The following is a 22,785-nucleotide window of genomic DNA, read 5'->3' as shown; positions in this document are numbered from 1 at the left end:
GAGCAGGGAATCAAACCCGGTTCCTTCAGATTAGAGTACACCTGCTCTTAACCACTACGCCACTGCTGCATGTATTTAGATGTGGCTGTAATTAATGTTGAGACTCCCCGAGTTAAATGAAACATGTACATCACTGTGCATGACCATTCTGAGACACAATTTATGGTGGGGGCAGACCTGTTGTTCTAGTGCAGTGATGGTGAACCTTTTCGAGACAGAGTGCCCAAATTGCAATCCAAAACCCACTTATTTATCGCAAAGTGCCAAGATGGCAATTTAACCTGAATACTGAGGTTTTCGTTTAGAAAAAAACAGTTGGCTCAGAGGCGTGCGTTACTCGGGAGTAAGCTTGGTGAAGCAACCATGCAACGCTTCGAACGGGTGAATCACGACCCTAGGAAGGTTTGCTCAGAAGCAAGTCCAGCCTAGGTGTGTGGGGGGGGCGCGATTTTCCGCTCCCCCCACATGACGAACTCTGTGCTTGCGTGCCCACAGAGAGAGCTCTGAGTGCCAGCTCTGCCACGCGTGCCATAGGTTCGCCACCACTGTTCTAGTGAAATGAAAGCTGTTGTTACCCAGCAGCAGTGGCGTAGGAGGTTAAGAGCTCGTGTATCTAATCTGGAGGAACCGGGTTTGATTCCCAGCTCTGCCACCTGAGCTGTGGAGGTTTATCTGGGGAATTCAGATTAGCCTGTACACTCCCACAAACGCCAGCTGGGTGACCTTGGGCTAGTCACAGCTTCTCGGAGCTCTCTCAGCCCCACCCACCTCACAGGGTGTTTGTTGTGAGGGGGGAAGGGCAAGGAGATTGTAAGCCCCTTTGAGCTCTCCTGCAGGAGAGAGAAGGGGAGATATAAATCCAAAACTTTTCTTTCTTCTTCTTCCTTCTTTATCTACACAGGTTTTGCAGTGGCTTTCTTCAGGGTTTTTTTTTTCAAGCAGAGGTCTTTCACGTGACCTGCAGCCAGATCCTTTAACTGGAGATGCTGGAAATTGAATCTGGAACCTTCTGCATGCCAAGCAGATGGTTATCCTGCCACTGAGCCAAGCAGCCCCTCCCATTCAGAGCACCTAGCCAGAAAAAGCCTCACCCAGTGTGGTAACGCCTCCATCCTCCTCCTGCTTGATCTCTTGGAAGAGCGGCCACTCACAGGAACCTGATGGAGTCCCCTCTGCCTCTGGGAAATCAGCCAGTTCTTCCTTCAATTGCCAAGACCCCTGAAACACCAGCAGAGAAACCATTCTGCACGAATGAAGCAGAACTTGGGGGAGGAATGATGGTTGGGATTCAGCCTGAGACAGCCCCGCACCCCAAATTCTTCACGCAGAGTCTTTGAAATGGATCAGAAGCTGTTAGCTTTTTATACATATAGATTGCAAACTGACATTGCTAAATCAAAAAGTTATTAAATGCAATTAAGTGTTCAAAGGAGAGCCATAATGCTCGCCAGGTTCAATGTTATGCCTTCTGCCTTGTTACATGGCAGATTTAATAAGCAAGAAAAGGCTAAAAGATTGTGCCCATGTAACGATGGCTCAGTTGAATCTCTGGCCCACCAATTACTTCACTGTCTTCAGATTCAAGGAAATCAGATCCAAGTATGTGAATCTCACTCTCCTTACATTTACCCGACCTCCCCGATTTATTTAAGATTACACCTACTTGTTGGACAACCCTGATCCTTCTCTCTGTATGATAGTAAGTGGCAGACTTTTCTCCTGGGAAATTACTTAAAATGCCAGTAGATTTCCTTCATCCTAACATGTATATCCTATGTTGTATTATATGTTTTTTTTAATCTGTTTTCTTATTATTGTTTGTACTGCTGTCTATGCCAATAAAGGCTTTTGCTTAAAAAAATGCAATTAATCAAACAAACAAACACAATCTGTCTCACAAGACCAGATGTCCACATCTAGTCCAAAGCACCCTGGTTCTCAGCCCACAACATTGGCCAACTTCAGTTCCTCTGGTGGTCCAACCCGCCAGGGAACCCCTAGAAGCTTGCGAGGAGGGCTTTCCTCTGATGCTGCCTCCTGGCACTGTCATTCAGAGATTCTGCCTTTGAACAAGGGGATCCCTTTTGTCACCATGGTTGAGTACCCACTGAGAGGAATTCCTCCTCCATGAATTCAAGGCCTAATTCCCTTTAAAAGTCAACTGCACCCGTGACTATCCTTGCCTCTTTTCCGGCCCATCAAATCTGACATCTTAATTACTTCACCCTGTTGTTTCTTCCCCTCATGTGCTTTTTTGTTGTCGCGAGAGCAGGAAATTCTTCGCTAGGGTCACCGCCTTCGAAAACAAGTTGTAAAGCTGACCTTCTCCCAGACCAAGCTCTTCATCTCTGGGGGCAGGACACTCAGGAACTGCTCCAGGATGACCAGCTCTAGGATCTGCTCTTTCGTGTTCCCTTCAGGCTGCAGCCACCGACAGCAGAGCTCACGAAGCATTCCGCAAACCTCCCGCGGCCCCTCGGCCTCCTGGTAGCAGAACTGGCGGAAGCACACGGGCGCTCCAAATCCCACCTGGCATCCCCCTCGGCTGGGGTCTCTTCCTTCACTTTCCAGCAGTCTACTTGATCTTTGACCAAGAGGTTGTTGACAGGATGTTGGGTTTCTCCATTAATGCCAGACAAGAGTTCAGTCTCCTCGCCAGGAGACAGCGGCCTGGTATTAGAGGTTCCCTCGCCTGGAGAATCACTCCTCGGTGCAAGGCCTGGCAATGGAGCATCCCCCTGTCTGGACTGAGGAGAGCGAACCGTTTTCAGGAATTGCTGCCACTGGGCTTCCCAACGGTCGAGCAGCCCTGCTTCCGATTCCCGTTTAACGTTTTTAGGTGTGGCCTCTTCCCAGGATTCCTTCAGCCTCTCAGAGCGGATGATACAAGAGGCTTTTCCTGCATCCTTCCTAGATTCTGAGTCTGCAGGGCCCTGTGTCTCCGTCTTCATTCTGGCCTCTAGCATGGCATCTATTTGGACACCCCTGGTAGCTGCATCTCTGCCATCCGTGGCCATCTTCACCAGTGTCAAGGGCTGGACCGAAGAGGTTCTTTGTGCGTTACAACATCATCAGGTGCTCCTCAGTATTCATTTACTTCATTTGTACCCCAATGCAAAGGCTCCGTTATTGTCTTGCTTCTGCCTGAAGGAGATAAGTAAGCATTAGATAGAACGTGAAGAAGAAGAGTCTGGATTTATATCCCGCCTTTCTCTCCTCGAAGGAGACTCGGCTTACAAGCTCCTTTCCCTTCCTCTCCCCACAACAGACACCTTATTTATTTTATTTACAGATTGCATTTCTACCCCGCCCATCTCCCAAGGGGACTTGAGGCAGCTTGTGAGGTAGATGGAGCTGAGAGAGTTCTGAGAGAACTGTGAGTAGCTCAAAGTCACCCAGCAGGCTTCATGTAGGAGAGGGGAAACAAATCCGGTTCACCAGGTAAGAGTCCACCTGCCTTTAACCACTACACCAGTGGTGGCGAACCTATGGCACGGGTGCCAGCGGTGGCACTCAGAGCCCTCTCTGTGGGCACGTGCAAACAGAGTGGCCCCCACACATCTAGGCTGGCCTGGGCCGCTGGGCTTGATTATTAGCATTAAACCTACGACCTAGTTTTGCGGAAGCAGTGTAGGTAACCCTGATAAGTGCTGTTAAACCCAACTGATTTTCATGTGAAGAACTAAAGCGCGATCCTTTACCTGAGAGTAAGCTCGGTTGCTGGCAATGGGGCTTGCTTCTGAGTAAACCCTCCTAGGGTCGTGATTCACCCATTGGAAGAGCTGCACGGTTGCGTCAAAGCAAAGCCACTGACTACCACCAAGCCTACTCCTAAGTAACGCACGCCTCGGAGCCCACCGTTTTTTTCTAAACTAAAACCTCAGTATTCAGGTTAAATTGCCATGTTGGCACTTTGTGATAAATAAGTGGGTTTTGGGTTGCAGTTTGGGCACTCCGTCTCGAAAAGGTTCGCCATCACTGCACTACACCATGTTGGCTCTCCTACACCACACTGTCCAGACAACCCCAACATACAGGATTGGATTTACAGAAACCAGATAGCTGTTTTTTTCAGAGCTTAATATCACCCCTAACATTCCTAACCTGTTTGAATCTGCAGGCACATTGGGAATTCTGACATGGCAAGGTCAACAACAAAATGACCACTTCAGGAGGTGGAGCCAGGCACAAAATGATTGCCACTGCTTACCCTCAACGACACAGTGCAGATCCTAGTGCTATGGTGGCATCTGCTCCCAAAGCAGCGCAGCAAGTAAAATCAGTAATAGCCAGTCAGAAACCTTGCTGAGCAAAAGCCCTACCTGGCCCTGCCCACTTCCTGAAAAAAACTTCCTAAAAACGCTTGGCAGGAGTTTGGATTTATACCCTCACCCCTACTTCCTCTCCTGTAAGGAGACTCAAAAGAGCTTACAAACTCCCTTCTTTTCCTCTCCCCACAACAGACACCTTATTTATTTTACTTGTAGATTACATTTCTATCCCGCCAATCTCCTAAGGGGACTCGAGGCAGCGTGTGAAGTAGGGGCTGCGTAGAGTTCTGAGAGAACTGTGACTAGCCCAAGGTCACCCAGCTGGAATGTAAGGAGTGGGGAAACAAATCCAGTTCACTAGAGTCCTCTTATCATGTGGAGGAGTCAGGAATCACACCTGTTTCTCCAGATCAGAGTCCACCACTCTTAACCACTACACGGCACTGATTCTGGTATCCTGTTGTCTTCATGTCCTAGTTGCGAGTTTCACGGAGAGGTTTGTTTGGCTGCCGTGGGAAACAGGATGCTGGATGGGATTCCAACAGGGCTTTCCTAATGTCCTTTAAAAAGAGACCACCTAATGGAATTTTCTACTAGTTCAGGGAGCATTTAAAGGAGAAATGGAACATCATGAATATCCAGACAGCATATCTCTAACGACCAGATTGCTGTGAAAGGGGGCGCATTGGGCTGTCTGTCCTCAGGGGCTTCCTGGATGCTTGTGGCAATTCACCATTAGGAATGGGTTACTGGATTAGGTCTCATCCTGCAGGACTATTCTTAAAGCAAACCCTTGGAAATTTCTTCCTTTGCTCCTCCTGGGGCTGCCCTATCAGAGATTCTGCCCCTTCCTATCCAGCTGCATCCTTCTGATGCTCTTTGGACTCACCCTATGCCTCTCTGCGGTTGCAGCGGGCACAATGCTTTCCAAGCATCACAGAGACATCAATGAAAAAAAACAAGGGACGAGTGGGACTCTGGGGTGAAACCTCTCATTCCTGCCGAAGAGTCGCTCTAGGAAGCAGATCTCGCTCAGCTTAACCCTCAGTTAGGCACACCACCCTGTTGGGTGACCAGTCACAGTTCTCTCTAAACTCTCAGTCCCACCTACCTCACAAGGTGCCTGTTGTGGGGAGAGGAAGGGAAGGTGTTTGTAAGCTGCTTTTGGGACTCCTTACAGGAGAGAGAGGCGGGGTATAAACCCAAATGTTCTCTCTTCTTCTCTTAGAAGTCGTCTGCTTCCCTGTGTTGCGTTTGAATTGCTTGGAGACAAAGAAAGCCAAAGGAGCTGCGTTGTGAATACAGCAGCAGAGTTTTGAGTTTCTATTTGTGCTTCCACTTTTATATGGAGCTGCATTAGATCTCTGCTAAGAGCTGGTTATTCACAGTGGAGTTTTGTTTAGACTCGTCTGGGGTAAGTTTCGTTTTTATGTAATTGTTATTTCAAAACAGCCAGAGGTGCTGCGTATTTTGAGTCCATGCAATTGGACAACAGTTTACATGTTCTTCTTTAATCAGCTCCTAGCAGAGCGTTAAAACCAAGTAGTATGAAAGAATCTCTAATTGGACTGCACCTATTACTTACCGTGGGAATTTATTAATTTTTTGCAATCTTAACATGGTTTTCTCCTTGTATTATTGACTATTTCTAGCCATGTTGCCAAATTTACATTATTGTGAAACCATCTACTTAAGCAACTCATTATTGGCTTTTGGTGTGTTAATTGCCAGCAGTGTCGAAGTTGATTTGGTGAGAAAAGAAGTCCCTGTTAGAGAATCCTTTCTTGGTTTTATCCAGAAGGACACTGAGAGCGTGGCTGAAGACATCTTGAGACAGCCTCAAGATGGATGCCCGCCAGAAGGGCCCATCTTCTCGGCATGGCTGCAGAATAAAAAGGCAGATTGCAGTGCAAACCATAATAAGGAACCCTCGGCCAATGAATCCATCATGCCAGATTATTTTCAAAGTTATTGGTTGTTTGGAAGGGCTGCAATGCCCCATGGGAATGCAGAACACACTCTTGGGGGGGATCAGGTGAATCTGCTCCCGGCGCTCCACCCGTCCCAGCAGGATCAGAACTTGGATTTGGGGGGAGGGCAAATGAGTCTTTTCTTTAGGTGCCTTGTTTAGAACTTTTCCCATAGAGCTTTTTTTTTGTTGGAATGTCAGTATGTCAATGTAAAGTAAGCCTCACTGGCAAAAGGGTAGCCCTTTTTTCTCCTGAATTACTCTTGGGAGCTTGAGGGTGCGTCATGGTGGAGGCCATCCCATGCTGGAGGACCGGCGGCCATTCTTCCTGCCCTCCCTCTATTGTTTACCAACGTTCCCATTAACAAACAGGATGGAAATTCTTGCCATAACCCCCCCCCCCTTCGCTTCCCATCACATGTTATTTTTCCTGCCCGAGTTTGAAGTTGTTTTCTGCACAGCACGCAGGCATCATTTTCTGCCATTTGCATCATTTTCTGCCATTTGCTGAGTGCTTTCCTGTGGATTTGCACCCAGGTGGCATGGCATGGCCATCTCAGTGCTTAATGTACTGGAGTGAACTTAGTTGCACTCGCCAATTATGCGGATATGTTATGGTTCGCTGTATTGTTTTTATTCAATGATGTGTTTGCTGCAAAATATGTATATTAATGAATCGCTATGTTGACATGCAAATGGAGGGGGAAAGTTTATTTTTGTGCAATTGGGGTTTTTTTTCAGGGGCCTTCTGTTGTTGGTGACATGTAAAATGGCAGTATCCTCATCCGCTTAAGCCCGCCAGTTGCCTTGAACAACAGACTGGGATTGGGGATAATTTCAGGAGCACACGGGCAAGCTGAAACCTTGCACGCCCGATAGAGGACCCCGTGACAACAAGCGCACATTTGCCTCCCATGGGCACAAGCACAACAGCGTAACTGGCTTAAAGGGGCAGGATCTAATGAACCTGATGACACCCTAGTAGTCCCGCAACAAAAGGAAACCTCGTTCAGCCATGAAATGGGTATTGCCAGCCCAGCAGGCAGCAGGGCGAGAAACAGGGGGCCCAATAGCCAGTGCGTAATAATAACCAACCTTCACCCTTCTGCAGATACTGTGATTGCCCAAAAGCTTCTTTTTGATTTTAATCCCCAGAGGACTCTAGATGTGGCTTTATTTGTAATGAAAGCAACGGAAAATTAGATCTATTAATTGCAAATTTTAATGTATTAACTTGTAGTGGTTTTTATATGATCATATGATCTTACTATGCCAATAGAGGTGTTGGAATTGATATGATCTTATATGATCTTACGATGAAATTGGAATTCAACATGCCCCGAAACAAAGGCTCCGCAGCCAACGCGGTCTGGGACTGGCGTGGGCGCCCCGTCCCCAATCAGCCAGCGTGCTTCAACTTTGGATGTGCGCCTAATTGAGAGTTAAGGCCAGCGAGACCTGCTTCCTAGAGCGCCACTTAGGCAGGAAGCGGAAGCTTCGCCCAAGAGTGCCCTCTTCCCCCTTTTTTTTGCTTCGATGTCTCCATTGTGCCCGCTGCAACCTCAGAAAGGCTTAGGGTGAGTCTAAAGAGCACCAGAGGGGGGACTGGAGGATAGAGCCCCTGCCCCGGGAGGGAGGGAGGGGTCGCGGTCTCTAGGGCGGAAGCTTGCAATCCCCTCTGCGGTGGAGAAAGCCCTGTGCGCGCGGCGTGGGGGGGAGGGACCCAGCAGCAGTGTGGGGCAGCGGGGGGCTGCTGGGCACCTCTCCGTGCTGCCGCTTCACCTGGGGAGGAAGGGAGAGTGCAGCCGCCGAAGCGCACCACGCCACGGGCGCACCAGCCCCAGCCGGCCTCACCGCGCCTCCCAAGGGAAAGGGAGGGAGGCTGTCGCTTTAAAAGCCCCGCCTGGCTTCGTGCTCCCCCTCCCCCTTTGCACACTGCCAAGCCCCAAGTGGCAAGAAGCACTTTTCAAAACAAAAATCCCGTGCACCTTTGTTGAGTTGGGCTACAGTAGGAGCTAGCAAGCCGGGGGGTTTTTTTTAGGGTGTATATTTTGCCCAGCATGGTTTCTGACTGTTACAGATTTGACTGGCTGTGTTGATGCCACCACAGCACAAGGATCTGCACCGTGTCCTTGAGGTTAAGCGTTGGCAATCGTTTTGTGCCTGGCTCTGCCTCCTCCGGCAGCCATTTTGTTGCAGTTCCCACCAATCCGTGTCAGTCTTCCAAATGTGCCTGCAGATTCAAAATGGTTGGGAGCGTTGAGGATGATAGAGCCACGGGCCTGTGTCTTGTAGCAGCAGTGGCGTAGGAGGTTAAGAGCTCGTGTATCTACTCTGGAGGAACTGGGTTTGATTTCCAGCTCTGCCACCTGAGCTGTGGAGGCTTATCTGGGGAATTCAGATTAGCCTGTGCACTCCCACACACGCCAGCTGGGTAACCTTGGGCTAGTCACAACTTCTCGGAGCTCTCTCAGCCCCACCTACCTCACAGGGTGTTTGTTGTGAGGGGGGAAGGGCAAGGAGATTGTCAGTCCCTTTGAGTCTCCTGCAGGAGAGAAAGGGGGGATATAAATCCAAACTCTTCTTCTTCTTCTTCTTCTTGTAGCTCTCACCTATTGGAAGACTGTGATTGACTGAACTGTTGCTAATTATCGCAAGAGCCAACGTCACTGTGCCTTTCCCAGTGTTTCATCTGCAGCCATTACAAGCTCTGAAAAAAATAGCTTTCTGATTTCGGTAAATCCAATCTTTTGTTGAAGACACAGGAGCAGGTCAGTTTGGGATTGTGTGGTCTGGTGTAAGAGAGTCACCGTGGTGTACTGGTTAAGGGCAGGTGGATTTTTAACTGGTGAACTGCATTTATTTCCCCACTCCTACACTCTTCCTGGGTGACCTTGGGCTAGTCAGTTCTCTCAGAACTCTCTCAGCCCCACCTGCTTCTCAAGATGTCAATTGTGGGGAGAGGAAGGGAAAGGCCTTGAGTTTTCTTAGAGGAGAGGAAGGCGGGATATAAATCCAGACTCTTCTTCTTCTTCACGTTCTATCTAATGCTTAATTCTCTCCTTCAGGCAGAAGCAAGACAATAACAGAGCCTTTGCATTCGGGAGAAAGGCACCGAGAGAATACTGAGAAGCACCTGATGATATTATAACACACAAAGAACCTCTTCAGTCCAACTCTTGACACTGGTGAAGATGGCCACAGATGGCAGAAATGCAGCTACCAGGGGTGTCCAAATAGATGCCATGCTAGAGGCCAGAATGAAGATGGAGACACAGGGCTCTGCAGACTCAGAATCTGGAAAGGATGCAGTAAAAGCCTCTTGTATCATCCGCTCTGAGAGGCTAAAGGAATCCTGGGAAGAGGTCACACCTGAAAACATTAAACAGGAACCGGAAGCAGGGCTGCACGAGCATTGGGAAGCCCAGCAGCACAAAACGGTTCGCTCTCCTCAGTCCAGATGGGGGGATGCTCTATTGCCAGGTCTCGCACCAGGGGGTGATTCTCCAGGCGAGGGAGCCTCTAATATCAGGCAGCTGTTTCCTGGCGAAGAGACAGAACTCTTGTCTGGCATTAGTGGAGATACCCGTCATCCTGTCAACAATCTCTTGGTCAAATATCAAGTAGACTGCCAGAAAGTGAAGGAAGAGACCCTGGCTGAGCGGGATGCAAACTGGGATTTGGAGCGCCAGTGCTTCCGCCAGTTCTGCTACCAGGATGTCGAGGGGCCACGGGAGGTTTGCGGGATGCTGCGGAAGCTTTGTTATCGGTGGCTGCAGCCTGAAGGGAACACGAAAGAGCAGATCCTAGAGATGGTCATCCTGGAGCAGTTCATGAATGTCCTGCCCTCGGAGATGCAGAGCTGGGTCTGGGAAGGTTGCCCTGAGACTTGTTTTCAGGCGGTAACTCTGGCCGAAGGTTTCCTGCGGCGGCAACAAAAACTTGAGGCGGGAGAACAGCAGGTGAGTAATTAAAATATGGAATTGAATGGCAGAAGATGTAAGGATGGTCACAGGTATAGATGGCTTGTAAAGGGAATTAGACAGGGTCAAAAGAGCAGCCTAGATGTTTGCCACCTGGCTCACACGGGTTCTTGAGAGTAAGTGGACACACAGCAGACCAAATTAATTAAAAAAATTATAAAAAGAAAACAAACAAAAAAAGTCAGCATGAAATGTCCTTCAGCATGGAGAGTTACATCTGCATAAATAGCAGAAGATTAGCTGAAGCTTAAGACAGAATAAAGCACTCCCAAAATACAAATATTAGCACAGTCGTTGAAATCTCTTTAACGTTGGCCTTAGTTTCTTCCAGCAAGCATAAATCAAAGAAGAGTTACAGCATTTCAGGTAGATTCAGCTAGGATTAGGAAGTGAGACTAGATGATTCTGCAGGCCACTGGCCATGCTAGCAGGGGCTGATGGGAATTGTGGTCCATAATATCTGGAGCTGCTCCTCACACCACTGAGCTAGGACCGTGGTGGCGAACCTTTGGCACTCCAGATGTTATGGACCTCAATTCCCATCAGCCCCTTGCAGCATGGCCAATTGGCCATGCTGGCATCCCTCATGGAATACTCTCCCTACAGAATAACTCTAACCCCATAGTAAGTTTTTTTTAATAAGGATTCATAAGTCACAGTCAGGTGAATCTAATTCAACCAATTAGAACCAAATTGAGTGGAACTTTCCAGAGCCAAGCTTCTGGTCATGCTTACATGTCAGCCAATTAGTGACTTGGGCCAACCTGGCACAGATAATCACAAAATCTCTTTAATGTTTTGAGAGCCTGAGACAGGTAGCTAATACTCCCTGCTTGTTCTCACAGCATCAAACAGGTGAAAGAGAATCTAATCAGAACAGGGCCTTCCAATGAAAGGAGGCAGGGGAAAAAATTCACAGACCTGTTTTAAAATGGTTCCCTTTCACAGTCTGAACAACTTGACCAAAGTTCTGACAGTGATTGAATTTCTTGACAGACAGATTCATGGGGCAGAGTTCTCTCAGCGGCTACTAACAAGGAAGCCCCTTGTTCAAAGGCAGAATCTCTGAATGGCAGTGCCAGGAGGCCTTGGCCTATCGGCCCTGTTGTTGGCCTTCAGAGGAACTGATGGCCACTGTGTCAAACAGGATGCTGGACTAGGTGGACCCCTGGCCTAATCCAGCTGGACTGGATATTTATACCCCATCACATACTTTATGTTTGTGAGAGTGTTTCAGTCACAACTTGGAACTTTAAATTTGGTTTTAACAATCGTATAGGTTTAAGAGTGGAGCAGACAGTCACAGAAGAAGATAGCCATTAAAGATGATAGCTCAATGAGTCCTTCATGCTCAAAGGCATTCTACCCCTGAACATCATATGGCAGAAACGAGACAATATCAGGGGAGGGATATTACTTCTATGCCCTACTAATAGGTTCTTTGGAGGCTGCCGCGAGCCAAAACCATTCTGGACTAGATCGAACTTTGATCTGATCCACCAGAGCTGTTGTGACATTCTTCTAAAGTATTAAAGTAAACTCGAGATGCAAGTTTCTGAGCCACCTTGAACATTAAGAAGGGAACCTCTATGTTCAGAGGCCGGCTATCTCTAAACATTTACTTGTTGATTGGCCCCAAGATGCAGGGAATGGCTCACTTTGCAAAATAATTGCAGTCGGAATAAAAAGAACTAAAGCCTGAAGGAGGAATGGAATTACTGTATATACCAGGGGTCAGGAACCTTTTACACTCAAAGAGCCATTTGGACCCATTTTCCCGGAAAAGAAAACTCATGGAGCCGCAGATACTTTTTGACATTTTAAATGAAGATAGCACTGTGTATTTTGGTTTTTTACCTTTACGCTTTGTATAAAGCAATTATGGTGTGTTGCTTATGTTGGGAGCAATCTCTCCCTCCCATTTGCTTCCTTTGCCCCTCTGCTTGCCTTGCAAAGCCCCAGGAAGGGGCAGGCATGCCGAGAGCCTCTCCCCCCCCTCCCCTCGGCACCTGCCTTTCTGGGCAAAAGTTGGGAGCAATCTCTCCTCGTTGCTTCCTTTGCCCTCTGCTTGCCACCAAAGAAGCCCAGGAAGAGGCAGGCATGCCGAGAGCCTCACAAGACTCCCCTCCCTCAGCACCCACCCACCTTCTGGGCAAAGTTGGGAGCAATCTCTCCCCTCCCCGTTTGCTTCTGTGCCCTCTGTACCTTGCAAAGCCAACCCCAAGAAGGGCAGAGGCATGCGAAACCTCCCACCCACCTCCTAAGCAAAAGTTGGGAGCAATCTCTCCTCCTGTTTGCTTCCTTTGCCCCTCTGCTTGCCTTGGTAAAGCCCTACAGGAAGGGCAGGCATGCCGAGAGCCTCACAAGACACTCCACTCCACCTTTCTGGGCAAAGTTGGGAGCAATCTCTCCCTCCGTTTGGCTGCCCCTCTGCTTTGCAGAGCCAGAGAGCAGGCGTACGAAACCTCTCCCCCCCCTCCTTGGCACCACACCTTTCTAGGCAAAGTTGGGAGCAATCTCCTCCTGCTTGCTCTGTGCCCTCTGTTTGCCTTGCAAAGCTCCCAACAAGGCAGGCATGTCAGAGCCTCCCAAGCACTCCACTCCACCTTTCTAAGTGCTGGGGAGCAATCTCTCCCTCCCGTTTGCTTCACTGTGCCCCTCTGCTTGCCTTTGCAAAGCCCCAGGAAAGGGCAGGCATGCCGAGATCTCGCTCCCTTCACAAGACCCACCCACCTTTCTGGGCGCTGGGGAGCAATTCTCTCCTCCCGCTTGCTTCCTGCCCCCTCTGCTTCAGTTCCTTGCAGCCCCCAGGAAGGGCAGCCCTGCCGAGATCCCATTCACTGGATCGCTTCGCCGACACCTACCCTGCACCTCGTCTCTGATGAAGATCCCTCTCTGCCACTCCTTTTAAATTGGCATGCCGGCTCAGCTGCTTATTCCGGGGACTTCATGTGCTCCCGGACAAGCCAATGGGAGCTCGAAGGCCCCAGGAAGTGGCAACCACGCCAGGAGCCATATCCCCACCCATCCGCCTTCCCTTGCTTCTGGTTGAATTGCCTCCCCGCCGACACCTCAGCAAGGCAACAGGGAGCTTGCAAAGGCTTCAAGGCAACGGGAGCTTCGCGAAAGAACCCCAGGAAGGGGCAGCCATGTGGGGAGCCGCACTATGACCGGGGAAGAGCCGCATGCGGCTCGGGAGCCGCGGGTTCCCGACCCCTGGTATGTACTCATGTATAAGTCGAATTTTTCAGCACATTTTTAATGCTGAAAAAGCTCCCCTCAACTTATATGCGGGTCATTAAATTTTTTTGTGCGTTTTTACTTTGCTGGCCAGCAGGGGGCGCAGTTTGTATGCTATCGGCACCAAAATTTCAGGGTACCCTCAGAAGACACTCCTGATGATACCAGCCAAGTTTGGTTCAGTTTGGTTCAGGGGGTCCAAAGTTATGGACCCCCAAATGAGGTGCCCCCATTCCCCATTGTTTTCAATGGGAGCTATTAGTAGATGGGGCTACCCTTTTGAGGGTCCATAACTTTGGACCCTCTGACCCAAACTTCACCAAACCTGGCTGGTCCACCATCAGGAGGAGTCTCTTTATGCTACCAGCCCTTGGAGGTTTGAGGTGGGGATTTGGGTCCAGGGGATCCAAAGTTATTGACCCCCCCAAAAGGGATGCCCCATCCCCTATTGCTTACTAATGGACGGCTAATAGATTTTTTCCATTTCTGGATAATATCCCTCTTAAAATCTAGGTTAAGACAGCATTTTGGACATACAGATGATGGTGAGGAATCCAGTTTTGGAGGATTTTAACTCTTGTGTTTTAGCTTGGTTGCTGATTGAGCTAAGGTTTTTGTACTTTTAAAGTTATTGTTGATACCATATTGTTCTTGTTGACCCTCTGTTCCACTTACATGAGCCAGTTTACTGCTTTTTCTCTTGAAATAAATATTCAAAAAACATTTAACCAACTTTCAGATGCCTCAATTGATGTAATAATTTTATTGGTATCTATTTTTATTTTTGAAATTTACCAGCAGCTGCTGCATTTCCCACCCTCGACTTATACGCGAGTCAATAAGTTTTCCCAGTTTTTTGTGGAAAAATTAGGTGCCTCGACTTATATGCGGGTCGACTTATACGCGAGTTGCCAAAAGAAAGCCTCGGTGCTTAATAGTTCCCCTGATGCTCCAGTGGCTGTGGCTGGTTTTGCAGCCATGGAAAACCCATTTCTTTAAATGGAAGCAGCCAGTGATGAGCTGTTTCTTTCAGTGGCCCCACCTACTTTCTGAAAAGCTTGGCCTGGCCTTGGGGCATTATGTTGGGGAACCCGGGGCTTTGGTTATAACCAGCATCCTGAATTGTTCTTGGAAAATTCCAAAGAGCCAATTATTGCACGCTCTTCTTTGGTCCATCTCATTCAATGAACTGTGAACCTTCTGATCCCATTTTAAAGCTCTGGATCAGGGGTCTTCAAACAATGGCCCTCCAGATGTTCATAGACTACAATTCACATGAGCCCTACCACTTGGCTATGCTGTCAGGGTCTGATGGGAATTGTAGTCCATGAACATCTGGAGGGCCATAGTTTGAAGACCCCTGCTCTGGATTAAGAATTTGTGGTGTGGGGCTGTTGAAGGCTGAATTCCCAGCTGTTATCCCCCCAAGTTCTGCTTTTTTCACATGGAATGATTTCTTTGTTGAAGGAGGAAGTGGCTGATTTCCCAGAGACAGGGGGGGCTCCGTCAGACTCCTGTGAGTCGCCGCTTTTCCAAGAGATCGAGGAGGATGGAGGCGCCACCACGATGGGTAAGGCTTTTTATGGCTAGGTGCTCTGAATTTCTGAATGAGAGGGCTAGGTGGAAGAACATCTGCTTAGCATGCAAAAGGTTCCAAATTCAATCGTGTTTTTTTCTCCTGAAGGGAGACAATTCATATCAGAAGATGGATTTTCTAGTCAAAACCGCTGTGAAATAAAATTATTCATTTAGTGTCCATGCAACAACCCTGCAAGGTAGTTTTAGGCTGAGAGGATGTGACTGGCCCGAGGCTTCCCAGTGAACTTCTATGGCTGAATGGGGATTTGAACCGGGGTCTTTCAGATACTAGTCTAATACTCTAACCACCATGCAGCATTGACTCTCATTCTCTCCTTATTCCCTCAGGTGATGAAAGGGCATTTTGGAAGGAGAGTAATCAACGAGAAAATTCTACAGAACTTGGGTTTCAATGGATGCTGCCAGGGCAAAGAGAACATAACTTTTCCCATTTTTCTGATCTGGGAGAAGCCTCTGAGAACCACCAGGAAACTCTCCCTGATGAAGGCAAAGTTGTTTATTTTCAACAGAGTTTTGAACATCTCAATGAAATTCCTGAAATCCAGCAAAGAATCCTCAAGGGTGAGATCTGCACAGAGTGTGGGAAGTCCTTCCAATCCAAGGCAGAACTGACCAAGCATCAGTGCACGCATTCAGGAGAAAAACTCTACATGTGCTTGGAGTGCGGGAAAAGCTTCAGTCAGCAATCACATCTCATGGCGCATGAATTGACCCACTCTCAAGAGAAACCATTCTCGTGTCCTGACTGTGGGCAAAGTTTTACCAGAAAGACTGGGCTTGTGGCTCATCAGACAATCCACACAGGGGAAAGACCCTTTAACTGCCTTGAGTGTGGGAAAAACTTTCGTCAGAGGTTGGACTTGATTCGGCACCAAAAAATCCACACAGGTGAGAAACCACATGAATGCCCTGACTGCTTGAAAAGCTTCCGGAAGAAGTCAGCTTTCCTCGTCCACCAGAGGATCCACACAGAGGAGAAGCCATATCCCTGCTCGACCTGCGGGAAGAGCTTCCGGCATCGCACGAACCTGATCGCACATGAAAGAATCCATACAGGGGAGAAGCCGTACAAGTGCACCGAATGCGAGAAGAGCTTTGGTGACAGGTCTTCCTTGATGAAGCACAAGCGATCTCACACTGGAGAGAAGCCATATAAATGCTTGCAGTGTGGGAAAAGCTACTCTCAAAATGCCGGTCTGCTCCAGCATGAGAAGATCCACACTGGAGAGAAACCCTTTGAATGCCCTGAGTGCCTCAAAAGCTTCCGGGATAAATCAGCATTTATTTCTCACCGTCGGACCCACACAAATGAAAGACCATTCCACTGTTCAGGTTGTGACAAAAGCTTCAGTCATCGTTCCAACCTTCTGAAACACGAGCGGACTCACACAGGGGAGAAGCCATTCCAGTGTTTAGAGTGTGGGAAGAGCTATACCCGGAAGCCAAACCTAATTCTGCATGAAAGAACACATGCAAAAGAGAAAGTGTCGAACTGATCTTAGATTGGGGTAGGGATATCGGTTTTGTATCTTTAACATCCCTCAAGGAACGTAACCGTATGAAGCTGTTGTGCACCAGAACATTTATGAAGAAAACTTGACTCAACGAAAAATATTAAAGGCACAAGACAAGGGTGTCCCAGCTCTCCGTTACTTTTCATTATGACATTTGATTTGAACTAGGGGTGACTATAACAAATACCAATTTGACATTGTTTCAGAATAACTATTAGAAAAATCTAATAGAGGATTTGAATAGATGGAAAAACTTAAATCTATCGTTATTAGGGAAAAAATCAGTTATTAAAATGAATCTTACCAAGAATTTTATTCTTATTTCAAAAGATACCCATTACAAACTCTGATAAACCGTTGAATGTTTGGCAAAAGGAATCAGCAAAATTTATATGGCGAGCACAGAAGGCCAGGATCAAAATGAAAATGTTATCTGATGCTGAAGAGAGGGGAGATTTACAGATACTGCATTTGAGACTATATTTTGAAGGCTCTGCTTTGTCTTGGTTGAAAGATTGGATTTTACTTTTAAAAAAACCCCAGTGATTATTGAAATTGGAAGGAAATGTATTTCCATTTGGATGGCATGCATAGATATGGTCTGGAAAAGAAAAGTTTATAAAGAAAAGTTTATAAAGTTTGCACTGAGCGGGGTTTGGAAGAGATATAGGAAAATAATTATAGACAGGATTCTGTTTTGGATATTTCCCTAAGAAGTACCGTTCAGAAATTGATTGGATTCAGAAAAGACTTGGCTTATGTATAGGGATCTGGTGAAGAAATTGTCTTGTTGGCCAAAGAGCAGACATGATGAGCAGAGTTTGGTTCTCAAAATAATAACTTTGTTTTCTGGCCTTTTCCAGCATTCCCAAGCTGTGCCTCATTAGATGGAGGTTGAAAGAGGCCCAGCTGCAGAGTGTTTATCCAACAGCCATATTCCGGCAGGTCCTTTGAAGTGGGCCCTATCTCCACCTGATAATCATGATGAGTTCACACTAACCATTACTACTAATTGGCAATGCAATATGATTGGTTTGCTGCCTTAAACCATCTGACCGTATGATTTTCCTATAACCGTAATCCAGTGCTCTAACAACTTTTCTCCTCCCTCTTGCTACCTGACATCACGAAGCTATTTTCAGCCAGCTTGCACCTATAGATGATTTTTTTCTCTTTGCGTCTTTGAAACCAAGGCTACGCTATACAATGGATTGTTTTAATGTGATTCTTTTACTTTCAGCTATTAGTTTGCTGTTACTAGCTAGTTTTCAATTGACCTTACATACTTACTGCCGATGCAGCTTCGTTTGTTGAGCACGTATTGCTTCTCAATAAACTTTAAAGACATTTTACATGATTTTTGGCTTTCGAGTGCGTGTGTTAACCAAATCAAGAACCCACGTAGGGGGTAACAAGTTCTATTCTTACTCCATATGGTGGCAAGACTTGGTTCACACTCAGTAGTTGGCTTTTGCAAGCAAAAAATTGATTATTATTTTTTTGGGTGCAAGTGCGGTTCAAGTCAAAATTTTGCTCTGAGAATGCAGTGGTTAAACCTCGCCAGAGACAGTTGGCTGAGTTGCAGGTCACACTGGAGGATCCCGGAAGAAGCGCTGCCGTCAGCCGAACCTGACGCAAGCAGCAGACTGGTAACCCAGATGACTGGAGCCAGAGGACAGCTGTTAGCGGGTGAGGAGCTGATGATCCTTGATGATGATGGCCGGGAGATTCCTGAGGTGCGACCCAGAGATTCATCAGCATCCTGAGGCGCCATAGCCTGGATACAGAGGATTCATCTGTGCTGACCAGTACAGAGGGCTGGATGAAAACTTTGTGCGCACACAAGAGACCACTATGAGCCTGTTAATACACAACAGACAGAGGGATGCAACTGCAGCGTGTCAGAGAAAGCAGTTTCCCTGATAGCAGCCTGGTGAGCTTGTTGAAAGCCTTTTGGCCTGGTTTTGAGGCAGCCCTAAGAGAGAATGGGACAATGTACGTGCCCTTTGACTTTGTGTGTCTGTTGAACGGGGTGAGCTAACTCTTGGGGAGGAAGCAATTTATGAGAACTTTAAAAGCCAGGCGTTGGCCCAGTTTGGGAAAACACAGAGCCAACTGTGGGATGAATTAAAAAGAGCTTTTCCCAAGGGCAAAGAAAGTTACGTTGCCTTTATGGCATGTCTCAAACTTACCACCCAGCAGTGGTTCAGAGCTGCAGAAGGTAGTTCAATAGAGAAGGCATGTCAGGACCAGTAAAGGAGCAGTTTTTCCATGTCCTCCCACAAGATATTTCAGCCGTGGTCCAGGCTAAAGAGACTTTTGATTCATCAGAGTTAGCTGCCTTTGCAGACCACACGGCCAGCATAAAGAACAAGGAGAAGAGAGCCCTGCGCTTTACCCCGGGGAAGCAAGCGTATTTCAAAGCTGCTCCCAAGACTTTTGAATCAAGCGGTAAAGAAGGGGTTAAGACTCCTTTCCAGAGAAGAGACAGTCCCCTGAAACCAAGCAAGCCGGAGGAGGTATCCACACCCTAAGTAATCGTATGTTTTAACTGCAAAAAAGGGACATTATAAAAAATAACTGCCCTGATTTAAAGAAAGAGACAAAGGTACAATTCCTTGGAGGAGACCAGATCCTTGTGCAGACCGAGAATTGGGAATGCAAAAGCAGTTCGCCAGACAATCCCAACTGTTCCAGCAGTGAGGATGAACCTGTGACTTTTGTAGTGAGAAGAGCAAAGCAGACATGGCCAGACCCTGAGGTGATTGCCCGGAGGCGCTGTGACTGCGAGAACCCAACTCAGCCTGCTAATTCAGATGCTATGGTGAGAGTGAGCAGATTGCAGCTTGTAAATATTGACTGTTATTCCTGAGAAGCAGAGACGGTGGATGGGGGCTTTTCGCACCATGTAAGTCTTTCTTGGGGGGAAATTGTGGGTAGAAGGATGTATTGATACAGGTGCAGATTTAGTCCAATAGAAAATTGTTAAGCACAATGGAACATAAAATTGTTGGAAAAATTCATGTCACTCCTTATGAAGAAGAGAAGAGTTTTGGATTCATATCCCCCCTTTCTCTCCTGTAGGAGACTCAAAGGAGGTTACAATCTCCTTTCCCTCCCCCCCCACAACAGACACTCTGTGAGGTGGATGGGGCTGTGCCTGGCCCAGGGTCACACAGCTGGCATGTGTCGGAGTGCACAGGATAATCTGAATTCCCCAGATAAGCCCCCACAGCTCAAGCAGCAGAGCGGGGAATCAAACCCGGTTCCTTCAGATTAGAGTACACCTGCTCTTAACCACTACGCCACTGCTGCATGTATTTAGATGTGGCTGTAATTAATGTTGAGACTCCCCGAGTTAAATGAAACATGTACATCACTGTGCATGACCATTCTGAGACACAATTTATGGTGGGGGCAGACCTGTTGTTCTAGTGCAGTGATGGTGAACCTTTTCGAGACAGAGTGCCCAAATTGCAATCCAAAACCCACTTATTTATATCAGAAAGTGCCAAGATGGCAAGTTTAACCTGAATACTGAGGTTTTAGTTTAGAAAAAAACAGTTGGCTCAGAGGCATGCAAGCGTTACTCGGAGTAAGCTTGGTGAAGGCAACCATGCAACGCTTCGAACGGTGTGAATCCACTTAACCCTAGGAAGGTTTGCTCCTAGAAGCAAAGTCCAGCCTAGGTGTGTGTGGGCGCGATTTTCCGGCCTCCCCCCCCCCACATGACCGAGCTTCCCCTTGTGCTTGCGTGCCCACGTAGAGAGAGCTCCTCTCCTGAGTGCCAGCTCTGCCACAGCGATGCCATAGGTTCATGCCACCACTGTTCTAGTGAAATGAAAGTTGTTGTTACTCCCAGCAGCAGTGGCTGCAGGGAGGTTAAGAGCTCGTGTATCTAATCTGGAGGAACCGGGTTTGATTCCCAGCTCTGCCACCTGAGCTGTGGAGGTTTATCTGGGGAATTCAGATTAGCCTGTACACTCCCACAAACGCCAGCTGGGTGACCTTGGGCTAGTCACAGCTTCTCGGAGCTCTCTCAGCCCCACCCACCTCACAGGGTGTTTGTTGTGAGGGGGGAAGGGCAAGGAGATTGTAAGCCCCTTTGAGTCTCCTGCAGGAGAGAAAGGGGAGATATAAATCCAAACTCTTCTTCTTCTTCCTCTTATCTACACAGGTTTGCAGTGGCTTTCCAGGGTTTCAAGCAGAGGTCTTTCACGTGACCTGCAGCCAGATCCTTTTAACTGGAGATGCTGGAAATTGAATCTGGAACCTTCTGCATGCCAAGCAGATATCCTGCCACTGAGCCGCAGCCCCTCCCATTCAGAGCACCTAGCCAGAAAAAGCCTCACCCAGTGTGGTAACGCCTCCATCCTCCTCCTGCTTGATCTCTTGGAAGAGCGGCCACTCACAGGAACCTGATGGAGTCCCCTCTGCCTCTGGGAAATCAGCCAGTTCTTCCTTCAATTGCCAAGACCCCTGAAACACCAGCAGAGAAACCATTCTGCACGAATGAAGCAGAACTTGGGGGAGGAATGATGGTTACAGGATTCAGCCTTGAGACAGCCCTCAAGCACCCTTCAAATTCTTCACTTAGAGTCTCTTTTGAAATGGACTCAAGAAGCTGTTAGCTTTTTTATACATATAGATTTGCAAACTGAGCATTGCTAAAATCAAAAGTTATTAAATGTAATTAAAGTGTTCAAAGGAGAGCCATAATGCTCGCCAGGTTCAATAAGTTATGCCTTCTGCCTTGTTACATGGCAGATTTAATAAGCAAGAAAAGGCTAAAAGATTGTGCCCATGTAACGATGGCTCAGTTGAATCTCTGGCCCACCAATTACTTCACTGTCTCAGATTCAAGGAAATCAGATCCAAGTATGTGAATCTCACTCCCTTACATTTACCCGACCTCCCCGATTTATTTAGATTACACTACTTGTTGGACAACCCTGATCCTTCTCTCTGTATGATAGTGGCAGACTTTCTCCTGGAAATTACTAAATGCCAGTAGATTTCCTTCGTCCTAACATGTATATCCTATGTTGTATATGCTTTTTAATCTGTTTTTATTATTGTTTTACTGCTGTCTATGCCAATAAAGGCTTGCTTAAAAAAATGCAATTAATCAAAACAAACACAATCTGTCTCACAAGACCAGATGTCCATCTAGTCCAGCACCCTGTCTCACACATTGGCCAACCAGTTCCTCTGGTGGTCCAACCGCAGGGCCTAGAAGCCGAGGCTTTCCTCTGATGCTGCCTCCTGGCACAGCCATTCAGAGATTCTGCCTTTGGACAAGGGGATCCCTTTTGTCACCATGGTTAGTACCCACTGAGAGAATTCTCCTCCATGAATCTGCCTAATTCCCTTTAAAAGTCAACTGCACCCGTGACTATCCTTGCATCTTTCCGCCATCAAATCTGACATCTTAATTACTCACCTGTTGTTCTTCCCCCTCATGCTTTTGTTGCCGCAGCAGGAAATCTTCGGCTAGGGTCACCGCCTGAAAACAAGTTGTGGGGCGACCTTCCCAGACCAAGCTCTTCATCTCTGGGGGCAGGACACTCAGGAACTGCTCCAGGATGACCAGCTCTAGGATCTGCTCTTTCGTGTTCCCTTCAGGCTGCAGCCACCGACAGCAGAGCTCACGAAGCATTCCGCAAACCTCCCGCGGTCCCTCGGCCTCCTGGTAGCAGAACTGGCGGAAGCACCGGCGCTCCAAATCCCACCTGGCATCCCCCTCGGCTGGGGTCTCTTCCTTCACTTTCCAGCAGTCTACTTGATCTTTGACCAAGAGGTTGCTGACAGGAATGTTAGGGTTTCTCCATTAATGCCAGACAAAGAGTTCAGTCTCCTCGCCAGGGAGACAGCGGCCTGGTATTAGAGGTTCCCTCTCCTTTCCGAGAATCACTCTCCTGAGGGTGCAAAGGCCTGGCAATGGAGCATCCCCTGTCTGGACTGGAGGAGAGAGCTGAACCGTTTTCAGGAATTGCTGCCACTGGAAGCTTCCCAACGGTCGAGCAGCGCCCTGCTTCCGATTCCCCGTTTAACGTTTTGTAGGAGTGTGGCCTCTTTCTCCCAGGATTCCTTCAGCCTCTCAGTAAGCGGATGATACAAGAGAGCTTTTCCTGCATCCCTTCCTAGATTCTGAGTCTGCAGGGCCCTCCTGTGTCTCCTCAGTCTTCGATTCTGGCCTCTAGCATGGC

The 22,785-nt window shown here is 47.8% G+C and overlaps 3 protein-coding genes across 3 annotated transcripts in view; 1 reads left to right on the top strand and 2 right to left on the bottom strand.

Moving 5' to 3' along the window:
• LOC125429899 overlaps window positions 1-17,933 on the top strand; it is a 32,354-nt gene extending 14,421 nt beyond the window's left edge. Inside the window, 8 exon segments of the mRNA XM_048491477.1 lie at window positions 2,421-2,550; window positions 2,857-3,055; window positions 5,184-5,253; window positions 6,003-6,147; window positions 7,082-7,174; window positions 9,387-10,202; window positions 14,931-15,033; window positions 15,390-17,933. Of these exon segments, the coding sequence (XP_048347434.1) occupies window positions 2,421-2,550; window positions 2,857-3,055; window positions 5,184-5,253; window positions 6,003-6,147; window positions 7,082-7,174; window positions 9,387-10,202; window positions 14,931-15,033; window positions 15,390-16,558 (2,725 nt within the window). The 3' untranslated portion in view covers window positions 16,559-17,933.
• On the bottom strand, window positions 2,340-5,345 carry LOC125428850. The gene is made up of 2 exons (XM_048489552.1): window positions 5,161-5,345; window positions 2,340-3,144 (listed from the first exon to the last, which is right to left on the bottom strand). Exon 2 carries the CDS (start codon window positions 3,015-3,017, stop codon window positions 2,391-2,393), a length of 627 nt encoding a protein of 208 aa, XP_048345509.1. The 5' UTR covers window positions 3,018-3,144; window positions 5,161-5,345; the 3' UTR covers window positions 2,340-2,390.
• Window positions 17,934-19,438: 1,505 nt separating the features above from the next.
• On the bottom strand, window positions 19,439-22,408 carry LOC125429896 (zinc finger protein 24-like). Its single transcript, XM_048491473.1, has 3 exons — window positions 22,020-22,408; window positions 20,929-21,055; window positions 19,439-19,494 (listed from the first exon to the last, which is right to left on the bottom strand). Exons 1-3 carry the CDS (start codon window positions 22,233-22,235, stop codon window positions 19,439-19,441), a joined length of 399 nt encoding a protein of 132 aa, XP_048347430.1. The 5' UTR covers window positions 22,236-22,408.
• Window positions 22,409-22,785: the final 377 nt, after the last annotated feature.

The sequence above is a fragment of the Sphaerodactylus townsendi genome, linkage group LG03, assembly GCF_021028975.2.
Source record: "Sphaerodactylus townsendi isolate TG3544 linkage group LG03, MPM_Stown_v2.3, whole genome shotgun sequence".
NCBI classification, from domain to species: domain Eukaryota; kingdom Metazoa; phylum Chordata; class Lepidosauria; order Squamata; family Sphaerodactylidae; genus Sphaerodactylus; species Sphaerodactylus townsendi.
The sequence above is the reverse complement of the archived record's forward strand: the minus strand, read 5'-3'. Positions and strand labels throughout refer to the sequence as shown.

What these genes read in the sequence shown, in the direction of transcription:
- LOC125428850 (XM_048489552.1), bottom strand. Translation starts at nt 3,017, where the DNA reads ATGGCCACGGATGGCAGAGATGCAGCTACCAGGGGTGTCCAAATAGAT.
- LOC125429896 (XM_048491473.1), bottom strand. Translation starts at nt 22,235, where the DNA reads ATGCTTCGTGAGCTCTGCTGTCGGTGGCTGCAGCCTGAAGGGAACACG. An exon ending in ATGAGGGGGAAGAACAACAG is followed by an intron (nt 21,056 to 22,019) that starts GTGAGTAATTAA and finishes CTGGTGTTTCAG; the next exon opens with GGGTCTTGGCAATTGAAGGA. An exon ending in TGGAGGCGTTACCACACTGG is followed by an intron (nt 19,495 to 20,928) that starts GTGAGGCTTTTT and finishes TTTCCCCCCAAG; the next exon opens with AAAGACTTACATGGTGCGAA.